The 23216-nt window shown below is 41.5% G+C and overlaps 2 protein-coding genes across 2 annotated transcripts in view; both read right to left on the bottom strand.

Annotated features, from left to right (window-relative positions):
- Positions 1–1565: 1565 nt before the first annotated feature.
- Positions 1566–7985, bottom strand: GCSH (glycine cleavage system protein H). The gene is made up of 5 exons (XM_065733126.1): positions 7858–7985; positions 5070–5149; positions 3877–3940; positions 2298–2429; positions 1566–1695 (listed from the first exon to the last, which is right to left on the bottom strand). Exons 1-5 carry the CDS (start codon positions 7970–7972, stop codon positions 1598–1600), a joined length of 489 nt encoding a protein of 162 aa, XP_065589198.1. The 5' UTR covers positions 7973–7985; the 3' UTR covers positions 1566–1597.
- Positions 7986–8295: 310 nt separating this feature from the next.
- LOC136047148 (polycystin-1-like protein 2) overlaps positions 8296–23216 on the bottom strand; it is a 35833-nt gene continuing 20912 nt past the window's right edge. Inside the window, exons 23-44 of the mRNA XM_065734197.1 lie at positions 22907–23132; positions 22247–22440; positions 21621–21851; positions 21322–21423; positions 20946–21124; positions 20301–20447; positions 19602–19801; positions 19227–19453; positions 18425–18641; positions 17511–17739; positions 16502–16733; positions 15992–16088; positions 15515–15655; positions 14955–15140; positions 13831–14158; positions 13287–13420; positions 12761–12888; positions 12294–12454; positions 11704–11914; positions 10875–10976; positions 9675–9806; positions 8296–8481 (exon numbers count right to left, since the gene is read on the bottom strand). Of these exons, the coding sequence (XP_065590269.1) occupies positions 8356–8481; positions 9675–9806; positions 10875–10976; positions 11704–11914; positions 12294–12454; positions 12761–12888; positions 13287–13420; positions 13831–14158; positions 14955–15140; positions 15515–15655; positions 15992–16088; positions 16502–16733; positions 17511–17739; positions 18425–18641; positions 19227–19453; positions 19602–19801; positions 20301–20447; positions 20946–21124; positions 21322–21423; positions 21621–21851; positions 22247–22440; positions 22907–23132 (3930 nt within the window). The 3' untranslated portion in view covers positions 8296–8355. The remainder of the gene's footprint in view (positions 8482–9674; positions 9807–10874; positions 10977–11703; positions 11915–12293; positions 12455–12760; positions 12889–13286; positions 13421–13830; positions 14159–14954; positions 15141–15514; positions 15656–15991; positions 16089–16501; positions 16734–17510; positions 17740–18424; positions 18642–19226; positions 19454–19601; positions 19802–20300; positions 20448–20945; positions 21125–21321; positions 21424–21620; positions 21852–22246; positions 22441–22906; positions 23133–23216) is intronic.

The raw sequence follows: 23216 nt of genomic DNA, 5'->3' as shown, positions 1-23216 counted from the left end.
AAAGATCTAAGTTTAACTTACGTGATGTATTTAGATAACCTGAGACAAAGTGGTTGGTATTTGGGAAACAAAGTAAATGTGATGATGTAATTAACTGCTATTAGATAAAGAGACATAATTAGTGGTTGTGGGAGAAATGTGGAAATGATGATTTCCCATTTAAGTGAACTCTTCACTGGTCTGTAATGTTTAGTATCCAGTAATTATGAATGTTAAGTTCCCAAGCTGAGGATCAGGACATAAAAAGCCACAGATGAAGTGGTTATTTTGTAAAAGAATCCTCCCCTTTATTCATTTTCTGTAGGAATGCTGGTAAGCATGTTTAATTTTTTCCCTCAATTTACACAGCATTTAGAATCGTGTCATAGTCCAAGTATCTAAAATGCACTCACCCCATTTTATTTTGATGAAAGGCATTCATTACAGATTGATTCTGTCAAACTCCAAATTGATGCTGCTGCAGTCTGGCCCCAGCCAACACATGCTGGTACAGCTGAAGCTTCTTCCTGATGATGAACACAGCGAGGTCGTGGGATGACTTGAAAGCTTGGAGCTTTGCTTGAGTAGCACACATTGAACTTACAACAGAATTCACCTTGTATGGATTAACGTCCCCCTGCTTCCCATTAGAGCAGCTGGGGGGCACCTGCTTTTCTCTCCTGATTTGTGCTTGGCTTCTGATCGCTGTTATAAAATGTTATTTAAAGAAAGCTTCACTCCAAACCTCTGCCACGCTATTATGTCGTTGTAAGATATAGTCTGTGCCACTCACTTACCTTTAGATGTCACATCAACTTTGACTACACGTTTTTGGGTTCATTAGATGTTGAGTCTCATATAATTAGCTGCTTCAGTTCACTGGTTTGCAAAATGAAAGCTTTAGTCTCATGCAGTGTACATCCTCATTTAGAGCAGCGTGCCCACCTGATCTTAAAGGCACGCATGACTACATTATATGCTATAGGATTACTGACCACATGATTTTCAAAGAGAATCAACTCTTCTGCAGTCACCACAACTGCTAGGCACATGATGTAGAATTCCTTAATTACCTGTGCCACATGCAGCTTTTACTTAGCCCAGGCAAAAAGTAATACAGCCTCAACAATCCATTCAAGAACCTTGCTAAATGATCAGTGAATGAGTTCTGCATAGTAAGCAAGCAGTTGATCAGAAAACAAGGAGCATACCTCTGTAAAGGCAGAATTATTTGAGTTTATTAATTCTTTATGTCTTCCTTCTTCATTTTACTATGTAAAGAAGTAAAAAACCAACGTAATCACGCAAAGAGGTAGTTGATGTAGTTTCTCTTTTTTTGGTATCATCTTTGCAACTATTAACTAGGACAAAATATTAGGAGGTTAGGAAGGCACTGGTTGCTTTTATTCTAGACTGCCTGATTTATATAACTTTGGGGTTCAAAAAGTCCCTTGCAAGTATGCACATGTTAAACATATTATCACTGCAATTATTAATGGCCTGTGTATGTGAACATAAGTGTTATTTTTCAGCTTGCCAAAACTGGATTTCTCTACTTCAGAGATCGATGACAAACTACATTGAAATATTTTATATGGGTTTATTTTGCTATTCCAGCTCAGTCCTCGATGGATTTTATGTATTTCTCATAAGCATCTTCACTCATCAGTTCATCAAGCTCAGCAGGCTTTTCCACAGTCATCTTGATAAGCCAACCTGTAGTTTGGAAATTAAAAGGAAAAACAAACAGTTGTGAATGGCCTGCAACAAAGGCTCATTCATGTTACCTCCTCAGAACAGCACTCCCACTGCTCATACAGAGCACACTTAGCATCAAGGGCATTTCCTCTGCAGCAAAACAGCATTACAAATCTTCAAAAGCAAACACACAAGTAACAACAAAACCAAATGAATAACCTGAAGGGACCTTTTGTGTCAGATCAGTTAGTTTGTTTTAATCAGTTAGTTTCAAACAGTCTCTGACAGCTTTAGGAAAGGACTGTCTAGGAAAAGAGCCTGACCACCAGGATCATGAGTTGTTACAGAATCAAGAACCAAAAATATAATCAAGGGAAAGAGATTTTAACTCAACCTCAGTACATTTGAAAAGAACAGACTCCAATGAAGTTGTCAGCAAAGACAAGGCTACAACAGTATTTTTATGCTTTAAATGTTATTGGGCTTTAAGCGTACTCAATTTTAAGCCTCCATACCATGACATTGGAAGAACTAGGAATCACAGACCTATCTGTGATCACTAGCAACACTGCCAGCATCCAAGTGGTATTCTTTCTTGAAAGATAAAAACAACATCTTACCATCTTGATAACATGATTTATTGACGAGCCCAGGGTTGTCTGCAAGGGCAGCATTAATGTCAGTCACTTCTCCTGTGAGAGGAGAGTAGAGTTCACTAGCAGCTTTCACGCTTTCCAGAGCCCCAAACTCATCTGAAATACAGGACGTGATTTCACACTTAAAAGAGGAATCCACAAAGCACTCGAGTTGCAATTAGACATTCTGGTGATGACCTATCCATAAAGCAGTGCCTTTATGTTGACGGAGGAAAGCTATCACAGAGTGGAAGTCACCAACTCTGTCCCACAGTACTGAGTTACTGCAGGGAAGTGGTGTAGCACTGGCTGCTATTACAGGAGGAAGGGAAATGTCTTATGCTTGGCTAAGCCCTACAGCGTGATCTGACACAGGGTTAGAAGGAATCTCATTCAACTACTGCTGCAAGACTTCTAACTAAGCCTTCTATTTACAGTGTGCAACTTTTTAATGCCAATTTTGGTTACAAAATAGACAGAACTTGAGGAGCTCACTGGTTCAGAAACACTATCAGCTGTTACATTTGCACTGGCTAGAAAACACTCATTAGTATTCGGAAGCACCACACCGGAACCACCCAGCTGCTCTGCTCTCCTTTCTATTTCATATGCAGTTATGGAAACAGGGCCTGGAGCAACATTAGACAAGAGCAGCTCTAAACCATAAACAAGAAAGAGGCTGGGGAACGTGGAGCAGTCAGAAAAGCAGACAGGAGACAGAGAACAGCACGTTCTGGGAAAGCTTGGGATTAGAGTAATGCTGGAAGCGCTTTAAAAGAGAAGAAGAAAGTGAAAATGAAATTCCTTCAGATAAATCAAAACTACAAGGTTGGTTAATTAAAACCCTCAGCAGAAAACTTCTGTAAAGCATTCAGTGTGATGTAACAGCTGTGGCCTGAACAGTCTGATGCAGAAGAAGGATGGGAAAAGAAACTCCTGTTCCTCGACCTCGGTGCATTTACACTCTCATTCTACAGCATCTGAAGCTAATGACAATCTTTTCACACACTAGTGAGCAGAGCTCTGCACATATACATGGGCAGGTTTTTCCTTTCTACCTGTTGATTTCACACCTCTTTAACACAGAAAATTACTTACCTGAGTGATTAAGAAGGCAATAATAAATAAGTGCTGGCGGTACAGCTGATACACAGAAATTAGAGTGTATATTAGTGGATAAATTAGAGCTTGATATCAGTTAAATCTTAGTGTTCACAATATGTTGTTCATGAAATACATAACTGCAAGATCACAAGCTGGCCTTGACATTCACAGATCCAGTCCAAGCATAAGTGTGTTTTAGAGCAAAGTACAGATAGAAGGATTTTAAAAAAACATAACTGTTTGATTTTATATAAAGGTCTTGACAAGTAGATACTTTCTGCCACCATGCATGGTGTACCACACGTGCATTCAGAGACTCTGAAATGAAAGCTGTCATCTCTATCCATAGAAACACCTGCATTTGTTTTGCATCCAGGAGCTGTGTAATGGTGTTAACAAACAAAGATTACTTAATTAAATTCAACTTTACAAAGAAGCTAGAACTGAAGCTGAAACTTACCATTTTTATTCAATTTTGTCCCAATTTCTGGAAGGCTACAATAAACAACGTCTCCTAATGCTTCCTTGAAAGAAAAAACAAATGCATCAAAGCTTACACTAAATAAACTGTAGGTAGGAGATATCTGACACAGTAACTCTACAACCAACGTAACCAAGTCACCTCCCTCTGTAAATGCAGATGTTATTTAAAGATTGTGCATTTTTCACTTTTTAAACACTTAACTTGAAAAAGCATTAGGTTATCATGACCTAAATGCCACATTATTTGTTATCTATTACAATATTAAAAACCCTCAGGCTGAGCTGCAAGGCATACATCTATAGATTTATTCAGGCAGTATGAGAAAGAGCATCTTCTCAACACCAGCCAGCACAGCACCTGTTCTGATGGACAAAGTTCCCAAAAATGTTAGGGAATTACCCCTCTGGTACGAGGCACAGAAGTGTCACTGGAAATCAAATGCAGTGACTCCTCTCCAGTGACAGGGACAGCTCGAGAGCTGTAAGCATACAGCCTGACCTTACCACCAGAAGGATCAGCTCAACTGGAACAGGCTCGTGCCTCCTCACTGACAACATCCCCTTTCTCACAAGCACTCAGGATCAGATAGAGAGGTGGTATTTACAGAAAGCAGATTACAGGAAACACTTCACTGATGACTTCCCATAGTATTAGTTTTGTGTGTAGTAAATCTCTGTCCTGAATTTGACTGTGACCGCTCCAAATCACACGCTTGCACCCGACAAAAAAATCCACAGCGATCCCCTTACCTCCACTACTTAAAAATGAGAAATATATGCTGTGATGTTCACAGTCATTTTTTAGCCAGAGGAATTGCACCACATTCATGTTCAAGTGGAATCTGCCCTGCAAAGTGCCCCTTACCACAGCCACACGCTCCCGAGGCGTACAGAACTGCAGTACTAAATGCAGCTTCAAATTCAGCTGAACCATTAAGTTTCCATCACACTCAGCTCCCCATAGGCTTGATCTAAACCCATTAAGAATTGATCAGAATCCTGAAACAGCACACACTTTCCAAATAATGTGACGGTGCCAAGTCCAAAAACCTCATTCTGTGTGGGTAGCATATACAATATAAATAAACCCAGTGGTTATCCAAAGAGAAAGGACGAGCAGGTATGTAAATATTGCACACTTGGGTAGGAAAGGAGAAGGGTGATCAGTACCTGTGCAAAATTGCTGATTCCTACTGTTCCAATGCCATTTTCAACTGATATCCATTCATGCTTGTCTGTGAATTTGCGGGCTACAATGAAACAAACTTGATACTTCAGAAATAAGTGGCAAGTTGCTTGCTTAAATACAATACACTGAAGTTACCAACCCTGCTGGTTTGCTTTGCTTTCCCCTGAGGTTAGGTGCTTTGGTTCCCTGCACATCACCCCCCCCCCCCCCCAGAAAATATTCCAAACAGCAAATCCAATTTACAGAAGCGTTTTGATCTGACACAGCAGCAGCTCGCTGCAGGGTTCTGCCTGACAGCATTCCTGGCTCCTATGCAATCATCAGACACTGATCAACTACAGGGGTTAAAGGAATAGTTCTCATTCAGACATAACACATAAATCCAAAGCATCCACGTTTCCTTTGCTCACAGCAATAAGCTTTTCTGTGGTGCCTTAGGGACTTTTCAAGCATATTTAGTGCTTCTTTCCAAGGAATAATAAAACTACTGGCAGAAGAGCAGCACTAATAACACGTTAGGTAGTGTCAGCATTGCAGCCTCTCATTCAAAACATGAAACAGAGACACCAGGTGAAGCTGCAGCCTGCCTGCTCTGGACAATGAGTCCCTTCTCTCTCCTGATGCCTCCTCTACAGTTAACTTCTCCCATTTAACGTTGTCACAGATGTATGTAAAATCAGGCACAATAAGTACGGGTGAAATTAATAAGGCCATTCAACAGGCAACTGCTGTTAAGAGAATTTGCTGTTAATACTATTAGAACAACACAGTACTCATTCTGAATAGTTTTACAACGTGCATATGTAAGACCATTAAATCTTTTCCACAGCAATCTTACAATTCTGCATATAATGTAGGTCTGTAAGACTCAGGGCTGCTCATATTGTCTTTTCCTAGAAGCAGTTATTTTTATATTCAAAAGAAGAAACCAACAGAAAAGTTTTCTTCCTGACTTCTCACACCGAGAGCTTTCAGCCTGCTTCATTCTTCTCTGCAGGTGTGGATTCTCCCCAGCAATTCTTCGGGTTTTCTTCAGTTTTTAAATCTCTTTTCCACATTCCCTTCTCACACCCATCCAATCGCACATGGGATGTTTCATAGGCAGAGGAAGAACTTAAACGGAGGACATGAGTGGGACAAACCTGGGACATGAGTGCCAAAGCAGTGCATCTGGACCCTCTTTTTGGGTCCCAAATTCTCATCTTGTGCTCTCTGAACCCCCTAAATAAATCCAACTTCCACAGAGCCTTATTTTCTAGGTTTGCGTGTAACAGAAAGCAGAAATCCTCACTTCAGATCTGCTAAAATCCTTGCATTGTGTCAGTTGTAGTGATCCATACATGAGGTCTGAATGCACAGAAGAGGTAAAATGGTTTGTCTTTTATGGCAGCTCAAGTTTTATGTTTATGTTCACTGTGGCAGTATAACATACAGGAGTAGAGCATACAAAACAGACTGGGCAAAACGCAAATAAGGCAATTTTCCATGTGGCATCACTCAAATAATAATTAAAAGACCACAGAATTTCATCTAGCATTACAAACATCTACGTGAATCTCTCAGGACATGTTCTAATGAACAGAAGAAACCAAATCACTTTAGGTCAATGCATTAACCCCCCAGATAATAGGAATTTCATTGGAAATGAGTAATGAACCATGAACAGAGAGCAACGCAGGACCTCAAGCCCCAGCTGAACAGCACATCACAGAGGAGCCAGCCAATACCTTCCCATGTTGGGCAATAATACTGTTATGAGATTTGTTTAAAAGGCAACATTACAGGAAGAAGAAAAAGACAACTGAGAAACAGAAACGTCTATTTCAAACAAGGCAGTGAAGTGTTCTTAACAGTCACAGATGCACACATGCTTCTCATAGGATATATAGATACGTATATATATTTTTGTTAACAAAGAAAAAGGTTAAAATGAGAAATCCTAACCATGTAGCAAAACCCACAGTAAATAAAGTCCAGGTCAAATGAGAAAGAGTTAATAAGTAATCCCAAAATTTGAACTTTGAGCTTACATGATTGGCACATGAAAGAGATCAAAATAAATGAATATGAGATGTCACAGCCAATCTCTGCAAGTGTTCTTTGTCAAAGAGCAGCTACATTTACTCCAGCTTCATTCATTTCAGCACGGCTTTGGTATCAGCTTCACGAGCACATTCTAAATTCAGACCTTCGTTTAGTTCATCCTGCCTCCATTAAATATTTCATAAATATATACCTGAAGAGTGAAGGAAAACTCACACCTCCACAAACAGGCATACAAAACTTTTCCTCTCTGCCTAAAACAAAAGCACAATTCATGTTATTTCTTCAAGTTACATCTAGAGAAAGCAAAGGGTGTGTTAAACAATTAGAATAGCGGTGGAAGCTTAGCCCCTGCCTCGTCTGATATGTGAATAGTGACAGATGTTATCTCTAAGTCACAGCAGGCAGCGAACAGAACAGCTCGGTTATGGGGCTGGATGGGAGAAGGTGCTGTCAGCGGTGCCCATGACTCGCCCAGCATCTCCGGCTCGCTCTGCATTTCTGTTGCACCACGGAGGCCATCAGCTGTGACAGCAGCAGACACGCACCCGCGAGACATCGCCTGCTGCTCAGACCACGAGCACACAGCACACACCTTCACACCTCCGTGGCCGGACACGACCGGTCACACCGACCCCGGACGAGCACAAGCCCAGGGCCCCGGCACCTCGCACAGAACCCCAAGCGACGCCACCACGAGGCCCCCGCCGCCACTCCCGCACTCACCGGACAGCAGCAGCGAGCCGGTTCCCAGCCTCCGCAACGCGGGGACCTGCGGCGACAAGCGCGGGCAGCGCGGCGCCAGGGCCGGCCCGAGCCGCCTCAGCGCCAACCACGCCATCTTTGCCGGGGGGGCGGCGCCGCGCGGAGCTCCCGCCTCGCGGCAGAGGCGGCCATTGGAGCGCCGCGGGGCGGGGACGCTGTGTGGGGCCGCCCGCCTCGCCTCGCCGCCCGCCCGCCCGCCGTACTGCGGGGTCCCCGCGTGAGGAGGAACCGCGGCCCCGCCATCTTCCAGGGTTGAACGGCTGGCGCAAAGCGATCGTGTTTGCAGGCAGCGCGCGTCGGAGGCTTTATTTCATGTTTCGTGCGTGTTTCTAGCTACAATCAGCTACATACAGCATGCTACTCAGAAGCACAATAGCCCAAGCATGGCCGGTGCGGGTGGTGGTTAAAAAGTACAATATTTTGCTTGCAAACAACACAGCTTTTCGTTGTGGTTATCCATTAATCGCTGACAGGTTGCTTCGGCTGATCGTTACAGCCCATCTTTTCTTCCTTCTTGCATTTAATCCCAAAGAAACCGAAAAGTTTCATGAGCATTAAGTCCACTATTTCCTCCTCTTCCGAAGCCTGAAATAATGACACGAGATCAGTTAACAAGCCAGGAGCAGATGCAGGGGAAATCTCGGTGCCATATAGCTCAGATTTTACTCCAGGCAGAGCGTGGATCACTGCCAAAGCAAATATACTCACCAAACAGTCCCAGGTAGCCTGAGGGTACACATGCTACAGAAGAAATTTTGGCTCTGACAAAGCCCATGAAAATGTTGCCATTGGACCCTGGAGTTCACTTGCTCTGTGCAGCTCGTAGTCATAGGGTCACAGAGTCATTAAGGTCAGAAAAGACCACTAAGATCATCCAACCCCAACCCACCCCCTCCTGCCCATTGCCCACATCACTCAGTGCCATGTCCCCACGGTTCTGGAGCACCTCCAGGGACAGTGACTCCCCCACGTCCCTGGGCGGCTGTGCCACTGCATCACCACTCTTTCTAAGAAATGTTTCCTAATACCCAACCTGAGCCTCCCCTGGAGCAGCTTCAGGCCATTCCTGTCCCTGTAACCTGGGAGAAGAGGCCAATCCCCCACCTTTCCACAACCTTTCAGACAGCTGTGTGGAGCTGTAGGGAGCAATGAGGTCTCCCTTGAGCCTCCTTTTCTCCAGACTGAACCATCCCAGTTCCCTCAGCTGCTCTTCGTATGACCTGTGCTCCAGACTTCCCACCAGCTTTGCTGCTCATCTTTGGGCATGCTTCTTTGAACGTGTGCTATATGCATCTAGCCACCCACTGAATTAAGAACTAAATATATATTGCTTTTTTATAGCATATATTTTTGTTTTCTTCTCCACTGCGTTTATATAAAAGGTAGAGGAATTTGGGACTGCTGTAGTCCTCACCTGGATTTCACACAATGCTATCAATATGTGAACAGATCAGGCTCTTGATGACATTGTTAAAAGGAGCTGTAAAGTCCTCATCAGTTTTGTAGTCATTTTTGGTACTGATTTCAATGGAGCTTGGGCACTGGATTTAGTATGTGAATGCCAGGCTACAGATCTTAAAATCTGAGCAGAGACTCGTCAGAACAGGAATGAACAGTGTAATTTTGGAAAATTTGAAGCATGCTTTATGAGTTAGTGTTGACTTCTTAAAAACAGGACTGAGATTATATAGGTTTCATCAGATGATGGAATACCTAAGTCATGAGTAAGCACTGCACAGCAAAGTTATAGAACAGCAGGAGAGCTGAGATGAACACACCTGGTACTGCTTCTGCTCCTCACTGAAAGCAACCAGAATCACTGAAATGAAGAGATTCAGCACCACAAACGTCATGAAAATGATGCAGGATCCAATTAAGAAGGAGCCCAAAATTGGATTGTAGTCCAAGATCTGTAGGATTAATAAGGTAAAACATCACATTCTGATTTTTAAAAAAGAGCATATGTACAAGCAGCTAGCAGCTATCACACAATGAGTTTGCCCCTTTGAAAATCCTTGTGGGTAATAAATTATTCTGTATTTATATATCATTCATATATAAACAGATTTTCTCCTTTAATTACTTTTGGGCTTTGATATATATATATTGCTTTGAATACTGTACAAAGAAGATGAAATATTTTCTATATATGAAACATTAGCATGGGCAATCTCTGTGTCTTGATGTTGTTTTAAGTGTTTGCACTTGAATGCAATGGCGTGGAAGTTTGAGGTGATAGCTGACAAGCATGGAGGTTTGTTTACCCATGTCACTAACAGCTGCAGCTTGGTCATGTCCCAGCTATCAAAACAGAAATGAAACCTCTGTGTGCTTTTATTCAGGAGTGTCTTTACACAGTCCAGTCAGACTGTCAGGATCATTATCAAGGTTGTGCAGGAATTAAAAAACATAGGAGTATATTTTTGCCATTAACTACTTGAGTGGATGTTGAAAAACTTCATGCCCCGTTACTGATCTTCAAAGCTACCCACACCCTGCTGGATTCATGGCCTGAAAACGTCCACTAGAGAGTCATCCCAAGGATGAAAGAACCCAATTAAGAAGTCAGTAATAACAAAAATGAATGTAACAAAGATCCCTTGTGGAAGGCCTTGTCTTTCTTGAGAAGCTGACAGGTGTGTGTTCAGAGTAAATGCCAGGGCATCACTCACATATCTCTCCTCAGCATTTTAAGGGAAACTACTCCAAACTTTTTTCTGTAGTCAATAAGCAACGTATCTAGTTAAAATGTAGCAGCTTTCTGTTCATTGTGAGTCTATTGATGTTCAGAATGGGATGGGAGATATATTTCACTTTTTTATTGCTTCAACAAGTAAAGAGGGCTGCTTTAGGAGGCTGTGGCACTGGCAAAATGAGATTCCTGCCCAGCACTAGCTGAGAGTCCTTCTATTTGCTTGTTCAAAGTATATATGAAAGCTGAGATGTTAATTAAACTTCTCAAAATCAAGAGGGTGTACCTCCTCATAGTTGAAGATTCCCAGCTGAAGGCTGACCATGGTCTCTGCAGAATCAGAGAGAGTTTTGTAAGACCAGAGCTTCCAGCCAAATATCAAGTTTGTCTGCAAAGGAAAGAAGGCGTATACTGCATCATAATCAGAGTCCTTGCTGCAAATCAGCTGGTGGCTGATCATTCAGAGAAAGCCCCTCCAGTCTGTCATCAGCCATGAAGCTTTTCTGTGTTTCTGCTCTATTGGATTTTGGTGTTGTTTTGTCTGCTTTATCTACAGAGGTGCACATTAGCTGTAAGACATGTTATCCTGAGTTTAAGAATCATAAGATTATTTATGTTGGAAAAAAACCTTTAAAAAAGACCAATAACTGTTTAATCTCGTTAGAATGAAAATAACATTTTATATGCATCACATATAAGTATATATGGGCATAAAAAAAATATTTCCCACCTAAAAAGACAAACAAAATCGTACTTTGTGCACTCTTCTCAGTTTGAGCTTTATCCAAAAAGTGTTTTTCCCTGTACTATTCTCTGTATTTTACACCTGTTACACGTAAAAAAAATCCTTTTTTTTTTTTTTTGGTCTTCATCTTTTATTTTTCTACTAAATTTCAGAATTCCAGTTTGCAAAAAAAGAAGCAAATGGATATTTTAATTGCCTTCATGTACACGGAAAAATTGGAATCCAGTCTTCTAACCTAAGATTTAGGCAGGTAGCTCTGTTCAGTTTTACTTTGAGAGCCACACTGGCTTTCACCATTCAGTATCAATTCATTTAACCTGGCAGTACCACTATGCAGACTGAAGACAAGAGAAACCACGATTGTACTCACAGCAATGGAATAGGCAAGGAACATGATTGCAATAACAGTGATGAATCCAGAGATATCACCCCATGCTCTCCTTAGAGTGGAGGTGATCATGTTTAACTTAGGGTTGAGCCTGAGTAGATGCCACAGTTTCACTGTGGAGAGAAGCACGAGGAAAGCAATCAGGTAGCCGAGAACTGCATCAGCTCTCGCTGTTTCATTAAAGCTTACAGAGCTGTTAGAAAGAAAGAAAAGATGTATTAGACCATCACACAGGAGCCTGGGGATGCATGCATTCTGGAAAAGCCAGTCACTCTGAACTTGTTTTCAGTGGAGAGCTAGCTTGAGTTTTTGCTTGAACGTTTCTGTCTGTGCTTCCTGCTGTGTGCACGCAAAAAGCTCAGCTGTACTGAGTGTTTACCTCCATTATCCTGTGATTCTATGAGCTTGCTCTTGTGTGACCATTTTCTAGCAGATGCTATTATTTTCCATTCTGTCCTCTACTCTGTGTTTCTTGACAGTAAAGAACAAAGCAGATGATTTCCTAGCTTGGATGTCCTGTAGCAGCTGGGGAACTAGGAGCTCTGTCAGTCCTTCCTGGTGTTATTACTTACTCCTCTTTATGTTCCTGGTAGTAGCTGATGTCTCGTTTCCCCAGGATTGTCCTCTTCACAAACACTGACAGGGCACTCCAGCTAATCAGTATAATGGCCATCTCCAGGAGATTCCACTTGCTGTGGAAATATCTCCATTTCAGATTCTTCATCAGTTTTCCCTGTGGAAACAGGAGTGTTACTTTTTCAGACCAACACCATATCATACAATGAACTTCTAAAGATCAGGGCTATGTCCTCCACAATAAAGCACTTCTGCACATCATAATTTCTCATGGTCTTTGACCTTCCTGACAAACAGAATGTCACCTTCCTATTATTTCACGAAGACACACCATCTGATTCAGTCTTCCTCTGGTGCAAGTCAGCAGCAGCACTACTGAAATCAAGTACTGTCCTAAAGCTTTCACAAATGAAACAAAAGACAAAAGGTGATGCTGTCAGCAGAATTTTCCAATGTATCTCACCTGTACTATCATGTAGTACACAACAAAGAGGAAATAAATTACTTCTGCAGCAACAACAAAAATGTGAAGAGTGTTGGTGTACGGGTAGAGCCGGACACTCTGCAGCTCTGCACTTGGGAAGAAGGCCCCTGAAAAATAACAGTGTTCAACTCAGTGCTGTAGTAATTACATCCTCCTGTTTTCATTCAGACAGTTTAATTCACTGATAAGACCTCCATAGTGACATTCACACCAATGTCAGTCTGAATCCAGTTATCATACTGAGATTTAAACTTGGCTGGAGGAACAGTAAGCCTGTAAGCCTTCTTTGAAATTTTCTTATAATAGTAATTTTGGACAGACAATGGCTTTTGGGATGCTAATGCTCTTCTGTATGGCAGTGTGGTATTAATCCCAGCAAGACTGAGTTGGGATTAGACTATAAATGCTAAACTGAAACAGGAGGGTCTGGACATGTAGATCCGAATCTCATTCTAAAAAGAAAATGAACCCAATTTTGTCTTTTGATACGGACATAGGTTCTCACCCAAAGCGTTGGTTTCAAACATCAGGCATATAATGCAGAACAGGTTCACGTTGGCATTGTAGACTGTAAATTCAACGAACACTGCTCTTGTGAAGGTGTCCAGCCAAACATTGTTGAAAAGGTACTGGAGAACTCTGCCAAAAAAAATGTATAGCCAGTGAGCTAACTCATGCAGGAGGGAGACTGTACTGCATGGAGGATAGAAGTGCATTGTTTCATAGAGAAGGAGCACACCCAAGATAAGAGGTTTACTATTTTTTTTGCTTTATGTATTTCTGCAGCTATGTAAATATGGAATCCATGCATGGAAGTTAAAAAAAAAGCAGGTTATAATTTTTGATCCACTTGTTACCTAACATGGAGGAAGATTATAAGAATATAAAGTACACTGAAGGCACAGCAGTAATATCTGCAACATTCGTTGTAATCCACAGCAGCAACATTCAGAATGCAGTATGAGACGAGTCCTAAACAGAGCAGAGAAAAGAGCACCATTTGACACTACAGCACATTCACTAATATTTTACCAGGATGCAGGCTTTACCTGGAGGCATTCTGAGGATCAGTTCCCAGGTGAACCACATATCCCCCTCCCCCATAGGTGGCCAGTTTGCCCCAAATGGGCTGCCCTCTCAGTTTGGACTGGCTCTGATACTGCCAGGCTGAGCTAAAGTCAGAGGAGGTATCAAAGGCCGAAGTGTTCCAGTGTTCCCCATAGTCTGAAGTGTCCTCTGTTCGTAGGGAGTATGGAGCGTGGCATTCCTGAATCACACGCTGGAGTGTGGGTGAAATAGGACAGGTATCTCCTTTCACTCTCACTTGGCGAATTCGAGCACTGCCCACCAGCTTGGAGTTCCCATCTGTAATGAATCCTAAATGAGAAATGGAAAGATACAACCATGACTAATATTTCTTCATTTCATTTTTGATTCAGATACACGTTAATATTTTGCTGTAGATAAAACAAACGAACAAACAACACTAAGAAAAATAGTCTTAAGCGTTTGCATTGATTTAACCTGAATTCATGGGTAACATACATAGACAACAGTTTAGTATCATTACCTATCTGTAATTTATAGAAAAGGAAAAAGGAGAAAAAGAGGCAGAGTAACCATGTGCAGTGTTCACTTGAATACAGCTGGTTAGTGCCATGTCCAAGAAACAACTGTGCCACTGTACGCTCATAGTTACTCTAAAATGTGAGCTGGAACATGGCTCTTATTTGTTAATGGGTATGGCAGATAGAAGCTCAGTGATGTTGTACCATTATCCTTTCCTATGACCTGGGACAGGGTGCGGAGCTCTCCTGAGGGAAGGCTTTATAGTGCCATCTATCTGCCGGTCTGCCTTTTTCTTAGTGATGGAAGGAAGTTTAAGTGAAACTGAGAAGTACACCTGGAATGGGCAATGCCAAAAAGAACGCAGTGCAAAACTTGTGGATTGTATTGAAGATAATGGAAGTATCAGGCCATGTGGAACCTGGGCTCGGGCTGTGGGGCTTTTGTTATCCACTAGTATTCAGTTCATGAAAATTCACATTAACCTTGTGCACCCATGGTGTCTTCCTCCAGTCAAATGTACAAGCTGGAGATGTGTATAAAAGATAATATTTCAGAATCTAGCAAGCTGAAGTGAAGCAAGACGATATCAAAACAGTCTCTGCACCTTTATATGATCCATAAAGATTTTTGACTAAGGTAGTTTTTGCCCATGTGAAAAAATCCTCATAACTGTAGACATTGTGGAATCCATCTGTAAAACTGCTCTCAATATGTTTGTTTAAGTAGTAGGAATTGGGGTCTCTCTGCCCATAGGCAACCAGTAATAGCATCCATAAAAACCCCAGATAGGCTGGAAAAAAAAAGCACAAGAAGAGACAGCACATGTGAGTTCAGAATTAGCACTGCTGTTCAAAATAGATTGTGTGAATGATTACTGCTGTCATCACTTATTGGGTTAAGGAGATGCTTTGCAGGAATCTGACTGACCAGTGCTAATGAATTTACGCGAGCTACGTCAAACTGCTGCAGTTTAAGCACATCACATTTAGAATACTGAGAATCTGAGAAGTGACTGAGAAAATAAGCGAGGCTGGCTGAACATTAACAGTAATGATGGCTTTAATCAGAATTAGTAGCTTAATTTTGTGTTCAGTGTTTCCACTGATATGAAAGTACTGGTGAATACTACTGAATAAAAGAAGATAAACTACATATGAGTAATACCCAGGATCTCTCTGATTAGGGCAAATGCTTTCTGTTCCTTCATGCAGCTGATTTTCATTTTCTCAACATCAGCTGCAGGAGGTGGTTGGTAGATATTGCTTCCGCTGTCCCGTCGGGCTCCAAAGAGAGGATTTGCATCTCCTGTGGGTGAGAGCAGTGGAACCTGGAATCAGTCAGCAGATCATTTGCATCCTGCTTTTCACTTTGGCCATTGTAAGGAAATATTTCTACTTCATGCTTTCCCATAGTAATTCAGGTGATGTGACTTTAAGAAGCAGTATAGTAAAGAGGCCTTGGGGGATAATTGAGATCATGAGCAGCAGGTTAGATTCAGGTACATAAGTCTCCCTCTGCCCATTCAGGTGTATAAAGATAACCAGTGAACTCCTCACTGTGAATCACATAATGGTGCATGACACATTCAAAAACTTCAGAGTGCGCTTCACTTTTTTTAGTAATTTCTCACTTTACAGTTACCTGGTGCAGATAAGGGCCCATCAATGTCAGTGTTTTCTTCATCCTCATCTTCCACCTTCTTCAGAACCAGAGCAAAAAAAGCAGCAAATCCCAGCACCTGCAAGAATTAGCTGTAGACTCACTACATGCCAACTTCATAGGAAGAAGCTCAGGGTTTGACACAGACCACTTTGGATACAGCTACTACAGAAGAACAACTGTCCTTTGGCTTTGTGGAACTTGTGCTTCTGAAGCTTATTAACAGTGCACAAACCCCATCGAACTAAACTGCTTTTGCCATATGACATATCTTTGGTCACCTCATCAACTCTGAGAAAATGAGAGATGAAATTAATGTAGTTAATGACAACAAATGACAACAAAACTCTGTAGTATGTTAGCTTTCTTTTTAAGGGCAAAGACTTCAATTTTACATGTTAAATCCCATGGTTCTTTAAAATGTATTATTTTCCTGCAGTGATAGCAGAATGAATTCATATTGGCCAGTGGTTCCATTTTTGAGGATCTCACCTTCAAGGGCTGTGTGATGAAAAGACTTTCAAAGAAGGAGATGGCCATGGAGATCAGCCATTTGATGGAGTTCTCCTTACCATAATGCAGCCCGTACAGCATGGTAAAGAACCCAGATACACCACTGGTGGCTGCAACAAGGAACCAAGCAATGAACACAAACCACCAGGGCAGCCCTTTTGAAGAAGAACTTTTCTTTCCATCACCAGAGAAGCTTGGAGTAAGAGACCACCTTCAGAATAAACCAGAAGAGAAAAAAATCATTCAGCACTGGGATAGAAACCAAAATCACATTCTTTGGATTCTGTGACTATTGGCACCATCTTATGATTTAAATTCTTTTAGCCAATTTCTTCTTTTAGTAATCTAACTATACAGAATATATGGATAGCAAAAAGTACAGCAAGCAAAAATATGAGAAAGTGTACAGACACCGTTAAAAATACAAACAAATGTGATAGTCTTACTAGCTTCTCAGTTCATGCATTATTGAACCTCCAGTAGAAATGTTGACCAATAAAACCCAAAATCATGAATGCATTTTAGGTGCTGAAAACATCTCTTGTGATCACCATGAATGTCAGAGAGGTAATTAGTGGTATTGGTTTTCAATACTTTCAACTTAATCATCAGGTTTCCCAGAAAAAATTCTGTCTGCTTATCCGTTTTATTTTCTCCATGCATTATTAGAAACTAGGGAGACTTTGGAGCTCAGTGATTATCTTCAGCACTTTATGGCCATGTGGCACTGTACGGTAACATTCAGTTTTGGAAGCAGAGATGACAGAGAGTGAGGATCTGTCATAACTGCTTTTGTGTGTAGTTCACTGCACTGAAATTTCTTTGTTGCTCCTACAAAAGAATAATAGTAGGGCATGTTTCTACAGCTATTATAGTGATTATCTACAACATATAAAGTAGTAATTATTTTCAACTCTGTCATCCTCACTGCTTTTAAATTCATGACCTGAATTTACTTACACTGAAAATGGGATGAAAATTAGGTTACCTCTCACTGATGGATGCTGCTGAGCAAATCTGGTTCTGCAGGAGGTTCTTCATGTGCTGAACTTGCTGAACTGCTTGAGTATAACTCTGAGACATCTGAAATTTATGGGGCCCCACTAATTCGAGCTCCATCTCTACATGCTGGAGTTGCATGTACAAGCAACGGTTGTAATCACTGTACTTCAGCTGTTCACACATTCCCTTTTCTGGAGTTGGACTTCCTCGTTTTTCTGCGGTTAAAGAATTTATCTTTGAACTCTGCATCTTGGAACACTCATTGAAAAGACAAGAAGAAGTAGGTCTTCATGAGATCAGTGGGTCTGTTCACTCATATATGATTAATTAATTGAAATTGAATCAGTACCTAAGTTAAGAGTTGGACTGAAAGGAACAACAGTGCAAGGCCAAGAAGAAAATAGATGGGACAAAAAACCTGATATTTGTGTCTTGATAACAAATAGTTAATAATTAGATACTGATAAGGCTGTTAGGTATCATTTCATTCTAGAGCAAAAGAAATAGAGGTTTCAGTGTCTTTACTTTGTTGGATGGCAGACACTGCACAGTGAAAGGACAAGGAAATGGGTACAAATTAAAACTCGGGAAATTCCATCTGAATACAAGAATAAATTTTCTATTGCAAGAGTGATTGAACACCGTGGAAGGGTTGCTAGGAGAAGCTATGGAGTTCCCATCCTTGGAGATACTCAACATTCAACTGGATATGGTCTTGGGCAACTTGCTCCACCTGACTCTTCTGGAGGAAGAACCTTCTGAGGATGGAAACAGCCTCAACTATTCTGTACTTCTGTAACTGCCCTTGAGTCAGAATGTAAAAGAATGGTCATCCCCTCCAGCATTTCTATCAATTTCACTACAAAGATTTCAGTAGGCATGTCACATTAAGCTGTTTACCTTGCATATCCGTAGGACCTAGTGTGACAATTATAGGGTCATCCTTCTTTTTGTTTTCATCATAAAACTCTTGCCCAGCCCTGTTCTGCTGGCAAATGATATCTTCAACCAATGCCAAAAGCGTGTTGATGTTGGTTGATTTTCCGAGATCTGATACTGAGGTCAGAGATGGAGCCTTCCGGGCTTTAATGAGTGAGTTAGCAATTCTTCTTACGTCCTAAGAAAGACAGCAGCATTATGGCAGTGACTTGGATTGCAGTGACTTAAGCTGATGTGGTCAGGAGGTGCCGCTGGCTGGGAGCTGCATCTATTGCTAAAGCCCCCAGAATGGGTAGGTATAGCACGTCCTATAGGGCTAGATGTGACAGCTGGGTTTCAATCAGTTCAGCAATTCCGTTTTCAAGATTCAGTAATGCAGCTTATCTGTCTGTGGACCTAAGCTGGGGGAGACAGGGTCTATAATACCTTTTCACTGTCTTGCTTGATATTTGCTTTTAACTCATTGAACACAGTGATTTTAATCACTGTGCAAGGTACTGAAATGTACATAGGCTGACCTTGCTGAAGTTGAGGATTCCCTACATGTGGAGTATACTCTAAAAGTGGATGACCCTTTGTTCATCCCATGACCGTGTAAATGGGTAACTGATGGTGTTTTGCACCAAAGCGCATTTGGTTTGTAATATCAAATAGTTTGAAAGTCTTCTGACAGGGAAGATCTCTGTTCAACTGCAGGCGTCGAGTCGTGCGTGGCAGCAGAGGGCAGTGCAGGACCCACTGCGAAGCAGCAACAGGCACTTACCTTTATCACAGCCTCTGGAGTGAGCGAGATGGATGGGGTGACCTGTGGGGTGGGAGGTAGGCTCGGGGACACTCGGCCATTCTTTCCTGGCTTCTTCTCTCCGCCCTGCATGGCTGGCCGGGGTCGTGTATTCCTGAAGATCTGCACAATGAGCAGGTTGATGGGGAACATGAGGAGGGAGCTTTCAAAGCCAATCATCACTTCTTGCCATGTGAACTCAATCTTACCTGTCCAGATCAAACAGGGGAAAGGAATAAAAATAACCTCAGGAACCATCAGATGTCTCTTGTGAAAAAGCCCATTTGTTCAACTGTCCCACTTTCAGATTCTGCTCTGTCTCTGTTTTCCTGCCCAAGTAATGATAACAATTGTTACCCAAATCCATTTTCTGCTCAGCTGGATCCTTTGGCACTCCCCAGAACATGATGCTGGTCAGCATGGTGCAGAGCAGCAGGGAGAAGCAGCATGACACACGCTGGGCACGTGTGAAGGAGCTTCGTGGGGAGCGGCTGAAAACTGAGTACCAAATGTGCCCATCCTGGAAACCCTTGGAGGTCTTCATGAAAAACAGGTTGCTGGGAAAGAAGAGGGGAAGATCAAAGGGATACTTAGAAAGGAGAGGAAAGAATAAAGCTTTAGTTCAGGGTCCTGGCCTGTTCATGCTAGGTACTGTCAGAAGACATATTAAGTATAAAAAAAATCAAATATAATGGCTTGATTTATGTAGAATGTTCATAGCTTCTTATGTCCTTTCTTTCTGGCCACACCATAGTGATGAAAATAACCATGAGCAGTTTCTCTGTACATTTGTAAGGAAATTACACTGAAGACAAGATGCTTGGGTTTCCAGATGTCTCATCAGATTATTCTACTTTGACAACCAATATTTCCTGTCTGACATAACTGTTAGGGTAACAATCAGACTTTGTGAACTATCTACCCTCTATTCCTCATTCAGAGGCCTTTCAGAGCAATGGAAATACCCCACTGTTTTCTTTTTATCTAGAGAGCTGATCCTTGCATACTTGCCTTTCTAGACTGATTAAGAGCAAAAAGGCATAAAACAGAAGTTACCTGAACTGCTTCATGTCTTGTTCTGTAGCTACTGGAAACACTTTATCTAGGACACATTCTCCAATATCAACAGCTAGCCAGGAGTTACAGAGGAAGTACCATTTCTGGTCCCATGCAAGGTCATGTACCAATACTCGATTCACATACCTGGGGGGAACACATACAGTCATGTGTGACTGAGTAGTATGAAATTCAGGACTCATCAGAACTATGGAGGACAAACACTGGCCTCTGACTTCTTAGGCTGTGTGTGCACTTTGAGGCACAGAACACACATCAGTGTCCTAAAATGACGTTCTTCTGAGCACTTAGGTTGGTGACCTGATCCAGAGCATGTTACAGCTCCCATCTGATCACTGTGCCTTCATTTCATGTAGTATTTTCTATAGAGTGTTTGATGGAACACTAACTCAGAGTCAACATGTAGTGTGGGTATAAACTGGACACAGGATATGGGAAGGATTTCTTGTCCTACAGTTTGGATTATGATATGATCTATTCTTCTAGTCGGAAAAAAAAAAAAAGGTGAAACTAACCATCCCTTTCTAGAACTGCAGAAAGGATAATTTTAAGTGCTAGGAAAGTAAAGCAATCATCATTATAAAAATACTTTTGAATCTTTATTATTTCCTTGTATACACTTACCAGGATGGACTGTCCCCTGAATTATCATGCCACAGTCGAATACTCTGCAATTCCCCTAGAGGAAAGAGGGTACAGAGTAGGAAAACATCCACGCCTCCACGTTCGAAGACTGGTGTGTCAGGATCACTTAGATGATGTGGCTCACTCTCTCCTTCTAGTCCGTAGAGAGTGAGTGTCACCTGCACAGTAAGATAGCAAGATGAAGGCTCGCTCATCTCAGAATCCTATATGTCATTATTCCTCTGACACACTCTGCCCACTTTCTAGCTTAGAAGTTGCATCTGAGCTGTACTGTTTAATAGCTTTGGGTACTCCTTTACTGCTGCAGTTCTCTAAATGAGTGCAAAGCTCTTTTACTGCACAGTTCAGCTGATACCTTGGAGGTTGTTGCTGCCCCACGGCGATGTCCTGTGAAAACTGTCACGAGATAACGATACTGAGCAAAGGGGTCGTTGTCTTCCAGCACTGTGATTTTTGCCTGCAGAGTGACACGACACGAACAGTGTGTTAGCAGCTCTGTAAGTATAGATACCTTAAAGCCGTGGGTAGGAACTTATCATCTTATGAACAGTGCAAAGGGAAGGGATTAGGGTTAGCTGAAGACTTATGTTAAAAAAAGACAGTCAAAAAGGGAATTGGCCTAAATGCTTTCAGTCTTTATTAATTCAGGCTTACTTTGGCATCATCCTGGATGTCTTTCCTTCTAGCCCAAATAACTACAAGCACGTATATCAGAAAGATACATCCGACTGTGGTCACCACCACGGGGTTGTCCACAAATGTACCAAACAGCTGTGCAGTCTTGCTAACATCAACAGCATTAGGTATGACTAAGAAGGAGCTTCCAAAGAAGGTCAGATGGTTGCAGAGACACTGTGTACTTCTGGAATTTGTTTTTGGTCCTACCTGAAAACCAGAAAAAATTCTGGATGTAACATTTTCTTCTGAGTATTGGAGAACTTACCAAGCAAATGACTGGTCAGTGCTGAGATTGGTGAGTTAGTATGGAGAACTGCTATGCAGGAACAAATTATTATTGGGAATATTAATTCCAGTGTCTAGCCAGAAAAAGGCATTTACAATATGATGCAAACTTGTCTGAACAGTTCATTTTCTCCTTATGTAGGATTACATACCTAGTAGTATAATGGAAATGCAATTTGAAGTGGACTAAATTTCACTTCTTGATTTTACTAAAATATCTCAGAATGATTTTATTTAATGGTACGAATTCAATGGGGATCATAAGGGCTGGCTTTGATGTATCTAATATAAAGACTGCTTTATTTCTCTCTACTTACCTGACATCCAAAGCTGTTCCAGTTCCCCTGCTGCTCATCCCAAAAGAGACAGCGGGATGCAAAGCAAGTGACAGCTATAGCTAGACTGTCATAGACTGTGGAATCCACTCCCATATCTTGTGAAACCATGAAATAGTAAGTTCCCTCTCCAAAAATGAGTTCTTCAGGGCTAAGAACCCAGGTATTTGTTTCACCTCGAACAAAAATATTTATTTTCAATGTATATGTGGAAACGTTTATTCTGAAGACAGCTATGTTGCATATAATTGTCATGGTTTTATGGTTTTTGGCACTGGTATTCCACATCGTAACATCATGTAGTGCATTAAGAATTAATGACAATAATAAATACACTGAACAAAATAAAATTAACAGGTACCAAATAATCCTAGCAACTCATTGTTCAAAGCATCCCACTCTTAGTTCCTGAAGCATGATACACTGAAACTCTTTTGAAAGGTTTCTTTTCAATTAGATGTCAGTCTCACTTTGCATATTTGTGGCCATAATGACCCTGTAAATTTGTGGTTGAGCACTCTATGATGTCCATACTGAATGCCCTTATCTTCCCACGGGTAGTGAGCATGCAACAGGGCTAAGTCATTCGGCTACATAAGTCCAGAATGCATAAGTTAACTTGTCACTAACAGGCTGTCTTACCTCCAGTAGTTTTCTTACAGAACAGATGACTTTTCATGTCATAGTTAGTTTCATTTGGGCGATAACCATATCCTAAGTAGAGTATTAGTGGAATGTCTTGTTCACATTCCAGCTGGATCACTATCGATGTGTTTTCTGAGGTGATATTGACTTGGAAAATGCTAAAATTGCCCAGGTTCAACTGAATCCTGTCTTCCTGGGGTGCAGAATGCCTTGGTAATATTATCTGGTTTTAAACAGAAAGATACAGCTTCAAATACAGAAGAGCATCTTACTTATCTATAAGCACTGTAAGTGTCTACGAGTACAG

This window comes from Cyrtonyx montezumae, unplaced genomic scaffold, assembly GCF_038088225.1.
Source record: "Cyrtonyx montezumae isolate F1298 unplaced genomic scaffold, pur_monq_1.0 scaffold_17, whole genome shotgun sequence".
Lineage (NCBI taxonomy): Eukaryota > Metazoa > Chordata > Aves > Galliformes > Odontophoridae > Cyrtonyx > Cyrtonyx montezumae.
The sequence above is the reverse complement of the archived record's forward strand: the minus strand, read 5'-3'. Positions and strand labels throughout refer to the sequence as shown.